The sequence below is a fragment of the Podarcis pityusensis genome, assembly GCF_964106645.2.
Source record: "Podarcis pityusensis genome assembly, chromosome: 5".
NCBI classification, from domain to species: domain Eukaryota; kingdom Metazoa; phylum Chordata; class Lepidosauria; order Squamata; family Lacertidae; genus Podarcis; species Podarcis pityusensis.
In genome coordinates, this window is record NC_138032.1 from 54,703,948 (window position 1) to 54,718,761 (window position 14,814).

General features: G+C 42.0%; 1 protein-coding gene across 1 annotated transcript in view; it reads left to right on the plus strand.

Moving 5' to 3' along the window:
- BTBD16 (BTB domain containing 16) overlaps window positions 1-13,620 on the plus strand; it is a 28,908-nt gene extending 15,288 nt beyond the window's left edge. The window contains exons 11-17 of the mRNA XM_081007250.1: window positions 664-783; window positions 7,074-7,165; window positions 9,875-9,957; window positions 11,220-11,297; window positions 11,940-12,038; window positions 13,092-13,280; window positions 13,395-13,620. Coding sequence (XP_080863376.1) covers window positions 664-783; window positions 7,074-7,165; window positions 9,875-9,957; window positions 11,220-11,297; window positions 11,940-12,038; window positions 13,092-13,280; window positions 13,395-13,463 — 730 coding nt within the window. The 3' untranslated portion in view covers window positions 13,464-13,620. The remainder of the gene's footprint in view (window positions 1-663; window positions 784-7,073; window positions 7,166-9,874; window positions 9,958-11,219; window positions 11,298-11,939; window positions 12,039-13,091; window positions 13,281-13,394) is intronic.
- The last annotated feature ends 1,194 nt before the right edge of the window (window positions 13,621-14,814 follow it).

Here is a 14,814-nt window from a genome sequence, read left to right on the forward strand (position 1 = left end):
AAGGAAACACTGGCCTAAAATACAAGGTCAGGAACACAGGAACACCCAAGAAAGCAGGTGCATCATTGCATGAAACAGGAATAAACCAATAGCAGAAGTACAGGAAACCCCAAGGGCCTGAGAAAAAACAGTGCCTCTGCAGTGACAGTGACAGGACACACACTGTCTTTGTTTCAGACGATATCTCATTCTACAAGGGCACCTTTAAAATTAATATTGTACTGATGTTTCACAATTTAACTTTGAATGTAGCCAAGGTTTGCTTGGGACTTTTGACTTTGCTATATCTTGTCCCGGCCCCAACAGAAATCTGAAATGTACCCATGAAAAACTGAGCATTTGTGTCTTTCAATACTACTGAAATGGTTGTTTTTGCCATTTTGGGGACTTGTAACTTACATGTCATGTCAAGTGTTCTGTGTGGAACTGCAGTTAAAAAACATGCCTGATGACATGCTGATCAATGTGCTAAAGTAAATTAAACTAACTTGAAGTGGTTGTATCCAGTTCTTAAAAATAAGCAAAACAGGAAAATATGGTTATCTGAGGAAAATAACTTACACTTAATAGCTACACTTAAAAATAATGATGTAACTATTTGTTTAGACAAATAGAGACACCATACAAACTGGTAGTTCATAAAGATTTTGTTTTGCCTTGCAGGTTATTTACTTTCAATGAATTTCATCTCCTGCGAACTGCACTATGCTGGGTCTTCCTACAACAGAACCCCAAAATTCAGATAATTCCATCTTACGATACCGTCCTCACATATTTTAGCAGGTAATTAAATGTATTTTTAAAATCCCTACTCTACACACCTATTCCTATCAACTGTACATATTTTAAAATTTCTATAAAGTCTAAAAGCAAAATCGCTCATGGAGCAAAAAGTCTTCAGCTGCTGGCACTGTCCTCCAATACGGTAAAGAAACAGCATTAAACACACACACGTATGAGGGGATAAACCCCAAAATATAAAAATACAACCCTTCAGCACTAGGGAGTTTGAGGGCCCCTCTCAACAGTCAGTATTTGGCAGGAGGGATTCAAGCATGTACCAGAAGTTTAGGTTTGCATAATTAGGCTGTGTAGGTACTAATCTGTTTGTGGCACGGAAATGTAGTTTTTTGCAATCTGGAATCATTTATGCTCATGCTCATCATGCTGCTTTCATTCTAGATTAATTCTAGATGCTGCCATCCACAAGGGTTGGTGTCTTTTTTGGGATACGTATTTGAAAATCCTCCCCTTGGTGAGATTATCCACCTTCCCATCACTGAGCATACCTCAGGTGAATAAAGAAGGAAGTGGTGATTGCATCATAGTATACACCCACCCACAATTTCATTGGACAGGTGTGGATACACACATTGCCCTGCTGCCTACCTCTATCTTCAAATAGACCAGAGTAATGCAGAATCAATCTGCAATGAGCGTTTATTATTTTGTATGAAACCAGTTTCCCAAGAAGTGCTTTTCAGGGGCAAAAAGTAAGCAATAGCTCTAAATTGTATGTGGCTTACCTAGAAAAAAAACCAAGAGCTTTTGATTTTAGAATAAAATGTTCTATGTTCACACCCTTAGAGTAGATGAAAACACTCTGTTGCTCTAGCCTAACAAATCCACTTAAAAAGATTTCCTCTGGTTAGGAAAGTGATGAGGAAATGCACTGAAAAGTGTGGCATGAACAGTAGTTAACGGGAAGACATATACACAAACAATTCAGAACAAATGCTCAACGAAGACCAAATACAATCTGACCTCCGCATACACTTTGTCCAGGTGAATGAGGATGAATGCTCAATAAATAGGTCATCTGCAGAAACCCAGAGTATGCCTGCAGCTGATGACAATAAGCACTTCCAGGCGCCACTGTTTTTGGGTGGGATTCAATCACATATTTTGTAAACTGCTTTGAGGGTGCAGAAGGCAGTTTTGGAGAAGAAAGAGAGGGAGTCAGTCAGGAGAACTAATACAATGGCAGAGGTAGGCCCCGCATTCACCTTTTAGACTGAAATAATAAGCAGCAAATGGATTTCAAGCCTCTCACATGAAAATGCTTTTCATTATCTTTGTTCTTCTCACTGTCCTCAAACAGATCTTCTTGACATTGCTGTTTTGTTGTTGTTGTTACTATTCCCATAAGACATTCTTTCCTATGAGTCATGTATCAGTATAAAGAAAATACTGTTTGGCTCAAAATGGAGCTCCCCGCTTGGAATCAACCTCTCCTCTCTCTCTCTCTCTCTCTCTCTCTCTCTCTCTCTCTCTCTCTCTTTCATTTCACCAGGAGATAGGAAATGAGTTGTGGGTGAATCAGTATTTACTAGTTTTACCCAAGAAGTACTTTTTTATATGAAAACCTAGTGGAAAATGAGAAATTTTACGATGCACACATGTGCAAGTTGAGTGCGATGCCAGATTGCAACTACGCAGTTCACATTTAAAGTAACATGCATTGCTTTGCAACATCCTCTGTGCTGAAGCATTCTGTTTTCCCAATGATTTTGCAGTCAGGAGTTGCAGTTAACTAGCTACACCCCCAGTTTGCACTAAATCTGTTCTAACACTCCCACTTAAGTTCCCTTCAGTTTAAATGTTTTGTCATTTACACATCTGTATTTATTTAGTTGAGGATTACTTTATGTAACCTGCTGCTATCTAGGGCATCTGGAAACAGAAAAGGAGCGTGCTGCATTTGTGCATTGAGTAATACGACACACTGGAACTTGAAGTCCGCTGTTGGTTATCCAGTTTTCAGTGAGACCCCTTTAAACATGATGAATGGGAATCAGACCAATAGGGTGTGTTGAAGCAGGGACAATTATTGAAATATACTCGGAGTCGAGTGTGGATTTCATGCTCTTTATTCAGCTCATAGTAGTAAGGAGGAATGGAAGTTCCTCCAGAATGTCTGCTTTATATACATTATTTACACAATGGGCCCCACGTGATTGGCTAATTTCGGTATTCACCTGTAGGCCAATCAGGCTGCAGATTCACTTCCACCTGGAGCTGGATTGGGTGGCTCCTGTGGACCAATCAGACTGCTGCATTCTAGATCCTATTGTTCTAGGACCAATCAGACTGCTGCCTTTTGGATCCTGTTCAGCTCAGTACATAACAATTATAGTTCCCCAATCCTAAACATATTATTGGAAAGTAAGTCCTGTTGATTTCAGTGGGACTTACTTGCATCTGATTACTGCAGTTGAACACAAGAGTTATGCATGCTTTAGCACATTGGTTTCCCGGGCTGAAAGTGTGCTTATCTCTCTTTTGGATTTCAGTCAATATATAGTAATATTGAAAGCCCAATCCAGCAAGTTAGTAAGTGTGACCATTTTATATCTTTTTTTAAAAAAAGGGAGCAAATCCTACAATCAGCACAGTGGTGTTTATTTATTATAATTTAACAGGTGCAAATGTTCCAAGCACAGTTTTCAGTTTGCACAAAAATAGTCTGCTAAAGAGGATTGCTGAATCAAATCAAGGGGAATCCCTTGAGCTGGCACGTGCCTTTCCAGAAAAGAACAACAAAAGAAGCAGATGCACAAAGCTTAGCATTGTTCGGCAGCTGCACCAGAAATGAGGTAGCTTTGAGCTAGTTTAAAGCCACTCCTCATACATTTTACCCATGCAGCTGTAGGAGAATCTCTACACGGTTGCCAGTTCCCAGTTATTGGCCATTGTCCAAAGAACCATAAAGCTAATTTCATCAGCCAAAGGGAGCTTAAGGTTTGGGTTTCTCCAAACAGTTCATAATTGTATAAATCTGTTTGTTTGTTTGTTTGTTTGTTTGTTTGTTTGTTTGTTTGTTTGTTTGTTGTATTTATACGTTCCTCTAGGAAGCTCAGGGTGGTGTACTTGGTTAACCACCTCCTCAATTTATCCTCGCAACAACCCTATGGGGGTAGGTTAGGCTGAGAGATAGTGACTGGCCCAAGGTCAGCTGGTGAGCTTCATGACTGAATGGGACTTTGATAGCTGCCCCCCCCATAAAAGTCCTATTCTGACACTAACCACTCAGCTCCAACTATATGAGTTTTAAGCTGCTAACTCCCCACCACACACACAAACACACAATCGATAGACACTCATGCCATAACCCATTCCCAAATATCTCCCAATTCTGACACTAACCACTCAGCTCCAACCATATGAGTTTTAAGCCGCTTTCTGTGGCTGTGCTCCTCCCTTCATGTAAGGGGGGTGATTTCTGCTAACTCCCCACCACACACACAAACAAACAAACAAACAAACAAACACACAATCGATAGGCACTCATGCTGTAACCCATTCCCAAATATCTCCCAATTCCTAGGGATAAATTTCAGGGGGGAGAGGTAGGGTTCTGCAGAGGTTAAGGGAAGCTTGCTTTGTGAATGTGAACTTGGTTCAGTCACAGATGGGAAGTGAGGTGCCAAGCAAATGTACTTCATATTGTTTAAATATTTTACCCTGTTACCTGCTGGGAGCAGTCTGTTACCTGAAGAGTGGGATGGAAATTCCTGAAATAAACTGAAATAGCATTATAAAGCTGTATTTCAGTGCTCAAGCATTCCTTAACTTTTTGAGTGTTTGAACAAACTTTTGGACATTGCAAGATAATGGAGAATAGAGGCACAGCGGTATTCTAGAAGGCAAATAAGCCTTTTAAAATATGCTTAGTTCAAATAGTTCATATAAAAATATGCTTAGTTCAAATATGCTTACTCAAGAGAGTGCCTTCCAATAATTAGAATGTGAATATCCCTGTGTGTTTAAGTAGTGCATTCAGCTCAAATATAATGTGCTGGGAAAACAGCTGTTTTCTGTGTAAAGTTGCTGAAAGTGATCTATTGTGTAAAGCGGAGGAAAAAACCACTTTGCAGTTCCTTTCTGCCTTTTGAAGTGAACTGCAGCAACAGGCATCTGATTCTTCTCTGACCTTTCAAAGGCAGGGTGTGGGTTGCTTCGATTTCAGAGAACTTACTTCCGGTTGCCTTGCATCTATAAAAATAAAGTATTCAAAGTATCTAGGGAGAGCAAAGTTGCAAGTGAACGCTGAAAAAGAAGCCAGGAGTGGAGGTGGGGCTTGTGGAATCGTTTCATTCAGAGCTTTCTTAATGAATGGCTGTGATTTAGAGTTGGGTCTATTGTGGCATACCTTTGTTCTTCGGCAAAGAAATACCCATGAAAAGAAGTATACAGTAGTGAGAAAAATGTCCAGCAAAGATCCATAAACAGGAATGAGCAGAGATTTAGGCAGGATCCAAACTGTGGAACTAGTTCAATGGGCTCAAAGGGCCTTTAGGATGCAAACCTGTGCAGAATTACATGGGAGTAAGTCCTATCAAACTCAATTTTGAGTAGACATGCTTGTGATACAGCATAGGGGGATTAGCTGTTCAAAGACAAAACTCAAAAATTTCAAGGGGTAGGACATGCCACCTTGTGAGCCAAATTTTCCAGCTTTAGGATTCCCACCCACCCCCCTTTGTAATCTGCATGTGGATTTGGGGATGGGTGGTTTGTTTGTTTTTTGGCATGGCATTTCCCTCTGCCACCAAGGGTTATTATGTGTCTTCCCCAGTAGAATAAGAAAAAAGCATAATGACTGAAACATTATAATTGACACTTCCCTAGGGAAATGAAGGTGGATTCTTGGGAATGGTTTATGCTAGGCACTTTTAAAAACAAGGTAGCCTGGACCAGTTTGTGTAAATCAATACAAAATAAAACAGAAAACTAGCAATGACACTGGCTTGCTTCACTCATTTGGAAAAATTTGGATTGTTTATCAAATATTACCTGAGGACTCCACTTAGATCAGTGAACCCTTTTGTTTAGTCTACCAGCTCTGTGCTCCTGGCTTCCTCCTCCCTGGCAAGGATTTGGCCTCACACAGCTCCTATTTCCTATTAATCATTATATAACCTAAATGGTTGGTTAGATATTTCCTGCTGTTAATAACGCAGTCAACCTTTGAATCAACCTCTAAGAAACCTTTCATATAACCTTTCAGAGGGTTGGGTTTTTTGGTGAATTATTCTTTGTATGTCACTCTCATATAAAACTATGAGGTGCAAAACCCCCACCCCCACCCCCAATTGTAGAATCATATGCTTGAATGGTGGCTACATTCGGACGTAATAATAAACTATGGTTTATCATTAAATGAGCACGTCTAGGTGAACTTTGAGCTTGCACACCTCCCCTCATGTTTCACGGTGTGTGTGATCAGACACATTTCCTTCCATTTCCAACTAACCACAGTTTATTGTTATGTTTGAACCAGGACAAACCATGATTTACTGAACCAAGCCAACCTCAAAGATTGGTTTATGAAGCTGGCTTATTTCATTAAACCATACTTACAATTGCCCACTGTACCTCAGAGTGAATGTAATGCTAAACTGTGGCTAGCTGAAAACAGAATAAAAACTTCCGATCTCTTTGCAGACTCAGTGGAAAAGAGGGAGGGGGAAGAAAAATGACTGAAGCCAGTGTGTTTGTGTCTGTGGCAAGGGTGGGGGAGAAGACAGGGTAGAGTAAGTCCTGATTAAGAATAACATCAAGGTAGATGTTTGGAGAACCTACCTGGGGAAACAATTGATTAATTTATTACTTAATTTCCATACCACTTAATATATTAAAAATATCTCTAAGCAGTGTACAAAACAGCTGAAGCAACAACAGGCACTTAAAACAAAATATTACAAAAATACACAGTTACATATAAAAATGGTACATTAACACAGAGTTAATTCTTACTGTTGCATTACCATTGGTATCTTTCACACTAGGAAATCAGTTTTGTCTTGGGCAAAGCCTGTAAGAAATGCATGTAGAATCTCACTTGCCTTGCATATGAGAATCACATGCATAACTCACTGCAGTGACACATTTTGGCATTTCAGCATGTGCACAGAAACCTCACATAATAATTATTATAATCTATTTGCACTTGTAATGTTTGCCGATGCTTTTCGTGTAGAAAATGAATAATAGCTGTAGCAATACTAAGCTTGGATAGGAAATCATGCTGGGTTTAAACAAAGTTTTCTGCTCCATTGTTTTGTTTTTAGCTTACCCAAGATATGTGCCTTCCTGGAAAGGGAAGTAGGCCAGCGATACATAGCTATTTTTCAGTCCCTCCGTTTACACGGCATCACTTCAAGTAAGTTTACTTTTTCTTTAGAACGTAAACATACTGTCGCAATCAGTTTTTCAAATCAAAACGCACTCCCAAATTTTGTGTGTCCCACTCCATAGGTCTGCTCTGCCTTCTTTAATATAAAATTACATATGCATATGGCACTTTGCAAATAACAGGTTTCAGAAGTCTCTACCCCAAGGGGCTTATAATCTTAAAATAGAGAGATAGGAAGGAGCAGAGGAAGGAACTGGAAGCAGGAGTTTACAGGGGAAGAGCATGTGATTACTTCCATTACACATACTTGGGCTTAGTTGCAATAAGACGGTTTAAATACTTGGAGGAAATGCACAAGGAATGTGTGTGTGTGCGTGTGTGTGTGCGTGTGTGTGTGTGCGTGTGTGCGTGCATGCATATAACACACAGACACAAAACGACTAGTATATGCATAACTGCAAATAGAGAGTCATTTCTAACTAAGGTCTGCTTAGAGTAGACCTACTGAAATTAATTAAACTAAATTAGCCATGCACATTGGGTCTACTCTGAGTAGATGTAGCACTGGAGACCACCCATGTATCCAAAACATTCCATGCATATTTTCTTTATGTGTTTCCTCCATTCGTTTCGGCAAAATCCATTGCAGCTATCTCTTTTTTGAAACAAATTCAACATTCCATGATACTAGAAATCGGGTCCTCCCTCAAAGAGGGTATGTACTGCAGTGAGACCTGGAAAACCAACACCCTGTGTTGTGGGTGGGTACGATTGGTCAGCCACAACACCCGATTGGTAGGTCCCTCGAAGCTGGGTAGAATCTGGCCAATGGGACGCAGTCCAAACAGTTCGAGGGACCTATTTATGCCCATGCACATGACCCAGAGCTTCCTCTTTCGGCGCATGCTTTCAGAACACTCGCCCACCTCTCCCTACTTTTAGGACTTGTGCGCTTGACCTTGTTATGCCGTCGTGTGTCGTCTGTCATTGGGACAGGGGCACGGCAGGAATTTTCCCCATGTGGCTGATTGGCTGTTGACATTTGGGTTTCGCCAGCCGCGTAGCAATTCGTCACAACTTGTAAGGTTGCGGATAGACTCTGGTTCAGGTGATAGGGATGGGAGAAGGCTCTCGCCATTCCTGGAGAGTTTTGGAGAACTCAAAGCTTGCCACATTTTTGTGGCATGTTGGTTGGTCCTAATAAAAGCATTAGCGAAGTGCAGATATTGAAGTTTCTACTTTCTGTTGTAATGTGTCTCACTATTTAATGCTTATCCAGCACCAACTATGTGAAAGGCACTTTTTGTACATTTTGTGATGTGAGAGGGAAAGAAGAATGGAAGCTTATTGTCATGCGCCCTTTAAAAGAAACCACATTTAACAAGAAATCTTTTTGATTCACCCACTTTGTCAGTACATTTGTTTTGGAACAATAGCTGCTTTCAATAGCAAGCCCATGTTACATTGACTTCTTTCAGCCTGAATAGACTGTGATGACATCATGCAAAGCCATTTCTGGCCATGAAACTGAAATGCATACTTTGCTATACGCAAACAGCACTGCATTCTTCGGCAGCAGTAGCACAGACGAGAGCCCAGATTAATTTCTTCCTCATTGTGCTGTGAGCATCTCAAAAAGCAGGTTAATGTAAAACCCAGCCAAATGTTGTTAAACATGATTCTTGGCATTTGTGTCTGGCCTGCAGAAACACAGGGAAGGAAGAATGGCACCCCTGCAAACTGTGCAAATCCCGGTTGTTGAAACAATTGAAGATCTGTGCATGGTTGTCAAAAAGAAAACTTTATCTGACGGTTTTTAATTTTGGTGGAATGCTGAGCAGAAGCAGGAAGGGGCACTGTGCAGAAAGTATAAAGGAGAGTCAACTTGGACAAAGTAGTGATTGAACTAAGTGAGTGGTGCCATTGGTAGACAGGTGGATGGGAGAGGATAGATTTATATCAGGGGTAAAGGTAAAGATAAAGGGACCCCTGACCATTAGGTCCAGTCTGACCAACTCTGGGGTTGCAGCGCTCATCTCGCTTTATTGGCCGAGGGAGCCGGCGTACAGTCATGTGGCCAGCATGGCTAAGCTGCTTCTGGCGAACCAGAGCAGTGCATGGAAATGCCGTTTACCTTCCCGCTGGAGCGGTACCTATTTATCTACTTGCACTTTGACGTGCTTTCAAACTGCTAGGTTGGCAGGAGCAGGGACTGAGCAACGGGAGCTCACCCCATCGCGGGGATTCGAACCACCGACCTTCTGATCAGCAAGTCCTAGGCTCTGTGGTTTAACCCACAGCACCACCCGCATCCCTCATACCAGGGGTAGGATTCTTTTTTCTGTTGAGGGTTTTCATTCCCATGAGGCTGATACATTGAAGGGGCACATGATGATGTGGTCAGGGCCAATCCTTTCTCTGTCTTTCTGCAACCCGTTCTCTCCTGACGAATTCATCAGTTCCTCTCTCTGCGTTGACCTCACAGCTTCTTAGCTGCTCATATTCTTCAACAAGGTGTGGCCTTAAAATCCCAGATCACATGCCTGGGCTTCCCTTTTGCATTCTTGCTACGTCTCCCCTTTCCAAAAACTCTTCCTGCTTTTAGTGTTGTGCCTGCAAAGCCTTGCAAGTGCATCACCAATAATATCAGACTCAGCAGGTGCAGTGACATCTCTTTATTGTTTTCTGATTACCAGAAATTTAATAATAATTAATTTTCCTCTCTTCTTCCCAAAGGCAGGCATCTGGAGGAACTCTGGGAAATTAACTTCCTTCCTCTGCCGTGGCTGACGAGGATCTTGTCTGATCATTACCATGCAGTGAGTTGGTATGCTTACTATACTGAGCGAATGGGGGGATTTTAGTTCTTTTTAGTTCTTTTTAACTTCACAGTTTTCCTCTCTGCTATATTTTCCTAGTACCGTATATTTTGCTCTTTAAGACGCACTTTTTCCCTCCTAAAAAGTAAGGGGAAATGTGTGTGCGTCTTATGGAGCAAATGCGGGCTGCACAGCTATCCCAGAAGCCAGAATAGCAAGAGGGATCGCTGCTTTCGCTGTGCAGCGATCCCTTTTGCTGTTCTGGCTTCTGGGATAGCTGTGTGAAGCCTCTTCAGGGCAGTGGGAGGAATGCTCCCCCTGCCTTGAAGAGGCTTTGTGTTGCTTTCTCTGAAGCCAGAACAGCAAGAGGGATCGCTGCGCAGCGATCCCTCTTGCTGTTCTGGCTTCTGAGATTCAGAATATTTTTTTTCTTGTTTTCCTCCTCCGAAAACTAGGTGCATCTTATGGTCTAGTGTGTCTTATAGAGCGAAAAATACGGTATGTCTATAAAAATCCAGGCCTGCTTTGAAGTGTGTAGAGGCTTGTCATTCAGGTCGGACACTGAAAACAGATACACAATGGAGAAGTGTACATAGACGCATGGACCTAATTTCTAACATTGTTTAAGGAAAATAATGATGAATCAATAATGATGAAGCCATGACAGTTCACACCCTGGACATCTCTTGTTAAAATGCATGCATTAAAACCATGATGTCCCAGGTGTGAACTGTCATGGCTTCCCCCAAAGAATCCTGGAACTGTAGTTTGTTGAGGGAAGCCGAGGGTTGTTCAGAGACTCTGTTCCCCTCAAACAGCCACAGTTCTCAGACTGCCACACTGAACAACTTGGCCACCTCATTCTGTACTAGCTCCGACCTCCACGCCATCTTCAAGGGCAGCCCCATGTAGGATACATTGCAGTAGTACAGGCAGGAAGTCACCATAACATGGACAACTGAGTCCAGGCTGTCCCAGGCCAAGAAGGGTCATAGTTGATGAACCAGACTAAGCTGGGCATTGGCATCCCTGGCCACAGAATCCGCTTGATACTCCAGTGTCTAGCTGGAAGCCAGGAGCATTTCCTGACAACAAGCTTGTTCCTTCAGGGGGAGTACTACAACCCCTTCAAAACAGGTGGTATACCTAATTCCTAGACATGGGAACCACCCATGTTAGGCTAAAGCACTGAATTGGCACCTGTGTTTTATTGAAAAAAATTGAACTCTTGAACTCTATATGAAGTTTTCTTTTCCTTTCAGCTAGAGAATGGTGGTGACATGGTATTTCAGAGAGACTTTAACACTCAGGCAGTGAGATTTGGTCTGGTGCTTACACAGGTAGGTCACTATTAAAACGTGAAGAATTTCTACACAGGATGGAGGGCAGGAGACCGTCTGCTGACAAAACATTTCACATAACATAACATGACGATGGGAGGGATATGCATGAATATGAGAGAAAGAAAGAGAAAGGATTTAATATATACCGGTATGCTAAAATTGGCTGAAAGATACTGTTGCTGTCAGCTCTGAAATCACTGGCCGAGATAACGTTTTAAACTGTTCTTATACCATTTTTACCATTTCCTCCAATTGTTGATGTGTTTGCCATCCTGGGGTCTTTCAGGAGGAAGGGTGGTATATAAATTGAATGAATGAATGAATGAATGAATGAATGAATGAATGAATGAATGAACTTGGGGGGATGGGAAGGCAAAATTGTGGCAAGAATTAGTGAGGTGAATGTTGTCCATACCTACAGAGTAACTTGCAAGCAATGGGCAACTGTTCAGTCTTTTGTGAGGTTCCCACGGTCCTTCCCCTTAGAGGTCACTAGGTCAGCTGCTCTGTTGAATCCAGACTTCTCTTAATGGCCCTCTCACAATAATTACAGATCTTTTTGCTGACATAACTTTGAAATCAACTGGGATAAAGCTGCATTTTTATTTTTTTAAAAAAATAATATCTTGGTTACTTCAGGAGCCAAGGTACCATTCAGAAATAATTTCCATTTATGGATTCTTCTTTGAGATAAAAGCAGTAAAACATGATGCTTCAGCCTACAGTTTTTACATGCAGGTAAGAAAAGCATTTCTGTGGTTCTCTCTAACTTGGGCCACCATCAATTTTTAGGGAGATGAATAAAACATTGAACTAGGCTACACCCTGAAAACAATAAATTTCCACAAGGAAGATTGTGTCACTGGCATTTTTTGCTATAAAGAGGAGGGAAATAGTGTTAAGGCTGACTTGCAAAACTGGGCAGAAGTGCTCTTGTGCAACTCCCCATTAGGGTGGCCAAGGAGTATAGGGATCCTACCCCTTTAATAGTCAGATAGACTTGAGCAGTACAGCAGCTGTAGACAAAGGGTATGTATATATTGCCATTCCAGCTCCATTGCACTCGCACCTCTGGTGTCTGAAGTCAAGTACACATGGCATTAGCTTCAACTCATATGTATCCTGCAGCTTCTCCTGTTGGATGCTTTCTCCTCAAACCAACTTCCTTCCGACTTGAAAATGCAAGTCACAGATTAGTTGAGGTGTATACAGTTCAGACAGCCATTCCACATGTGCAGAATGACAGTTTCCTTGAACTGGAGTTCAGGGGGGTGTACAGTTGCAGGTAAACAAATCAGATAATATGAAGACACCATCACCTGCTCTCTAGTTGTGTACAGCAAATGCAACATGAAATGCACAAGGGAATGGGAGTGGCCACCTTGCTTGCCTGTGCAGCTACTAATGTGTACATACCCAAAGGAAAAACAATGGGAGCTAGGAAGATCAGTTAGGTAAAAAGAGACTGATCTGCAGTGGTACCTCTGGTTACGTACTTAATTCATTCCGGTGGTCTGTTCTTAAGCTGAAACTGTTCTTAACCTGAAGCACCACTTTAGCTAATGGGGCCTTCTGCTGCCACCGCGCCACCGGAGCATGATTTCTGTTCTCATCCTGAAGAAAAGTTCTTAACCCGAGGTAAAATTTCTGGGTTAACAGAGTCTGTAACCTGAAGCGTATGTAACCCGAGGTACCACTGTACCTTGAATTAGGATTTTCTTGGTGGAGGTTTTTGAGTACCTTCAGCTCACAGATGCTGACAAATAACAATTTAACTCTGTGTCATTTCAGAGAGTCAAACATGCAGATCCAATTATATCTTTTTTTACTGCCGAACGGAGTCCTGTCAGTTTAAAGGAGACACGTGAAGTTAAGTATGAAATCAAAGCACAGTGTCAGATAGATGGGAAATGGGAAGAGTTCACTACAGAGAGACTTACTCAAAGGTTTGGAGTTAAGAAGCCCAGCTGTAAAAGCATGGTAAGTCAGGGAAGGGAGCACTTTGTACATTTGAAAAACAAAATTGTTACACTGACTTCCTAAATAGCATAGATAGAAACTTGAGTGCTAACTCTTGCCTCTTTCTGAACGCAGGTTTTGAAAGCATGCATACCATCGGTTCCAATCTATGTGACCTTTTCTCTTCTTTTCCCAACATCGTAAGAGACAACAAGCACTCTCTGGGCAGCTCTGCTGAAGGACTCATTTTGACACCTAGCATATGCGTAGGAGTGTTAATATCATACGTCTAAGGGCCTGCACTGGTCAGGCAGGTGATCACATTTCGCATAACAGGAGAATAAACTGCACCCTTCCCTCATGCTCAGCTCATTTAGACATTAATCCCTATTTGCATTGTACTCTTGTTTCCTGTGGCAAATGCTGCAAATAGATTGCAATTGCTTAGGTGTAGCTTCAAATTACCAATCTGGTGCCCACTAGCAAATGAAGGGCATGAACCGTTCCTCCCACATGGATGCAAACAGCCATGTGCATGGCATTTTAGAGAGCTTTCTTTTTCCACTCTCCCCAGCTGGCCTTCAGCCAGGTGCACTACAGCACATCTAGTCGTTATTGATTTCGGGAAGCCATTAATGTTGCTCACATAAAAGTGTCAGGTAACCCCACCTAGTCTAGCCCTCATCCCATTGCACAGGCTACTGTACAAATAAAAGCAAGAGCCACCTCCATACCACGAAACTGGAGATCAAGCACCCCAAGCAATCCTAGTTTATACTTAAATTCTTCTGCCAGAATCACCAACATTGTCTAAATCCTGAGATATAATTTAAATGTATGGCCTTATAGCTTTGCTCTTGCTCTATCTCAAATTGCCTGTAGAGCCCCACCAGGTAGGTGTTTTATTGTAATCTGCAATATGTTCTTGAAAACACTAACAGTGCAATAGTGGTGGGTGTATTCTGCTTTAGTTCTGTTATGCTTCTCCAGTTCTACCACATTTTCACTGTCCAGAGGACAAGAACAAACCAGAACATTGGTGTGCTATAAAAAGTTTGAGGATATCATCAGCACGTTATGAGATGTGCACTGATTGGAAATGAAGCAGCATGACTGCCTCAAAACTTTTGCGGGTACAAACAGTGTGGAAGGTAGGGTTGCATATAGCTGCCCCAATAGCATCAGGAGCATAAATCATCTTGAATGCACAAGAAAAGGGATTTCTGGAGGGACCTTTAGTTATTCCGGTAATGGAAGGGGGAGACGAGGAGAGCCTGTTTATGCCCAGCCTTGCCGGTTGCTAGTTGTAACCCGAACCACACTCCTTATTAAACCCGACAACTCCCAGGTGAGGTGAATTCTGGGAGGTCAAAGCAACTGCTTCCAAAGGGACTTGGAGACACCACACCCTGCACTTCTCAGCTAAATCCCTCTCTGTTTATCAGAAACAACAGGCCTAGCACCCAGGTGCCTTTCCCGCCCTGCAATTCAACACAGCCTGTTGTTTCCCCTTGGAATCCCACTCTTTCACCCACATAGTATGCTTCCAGTGGCA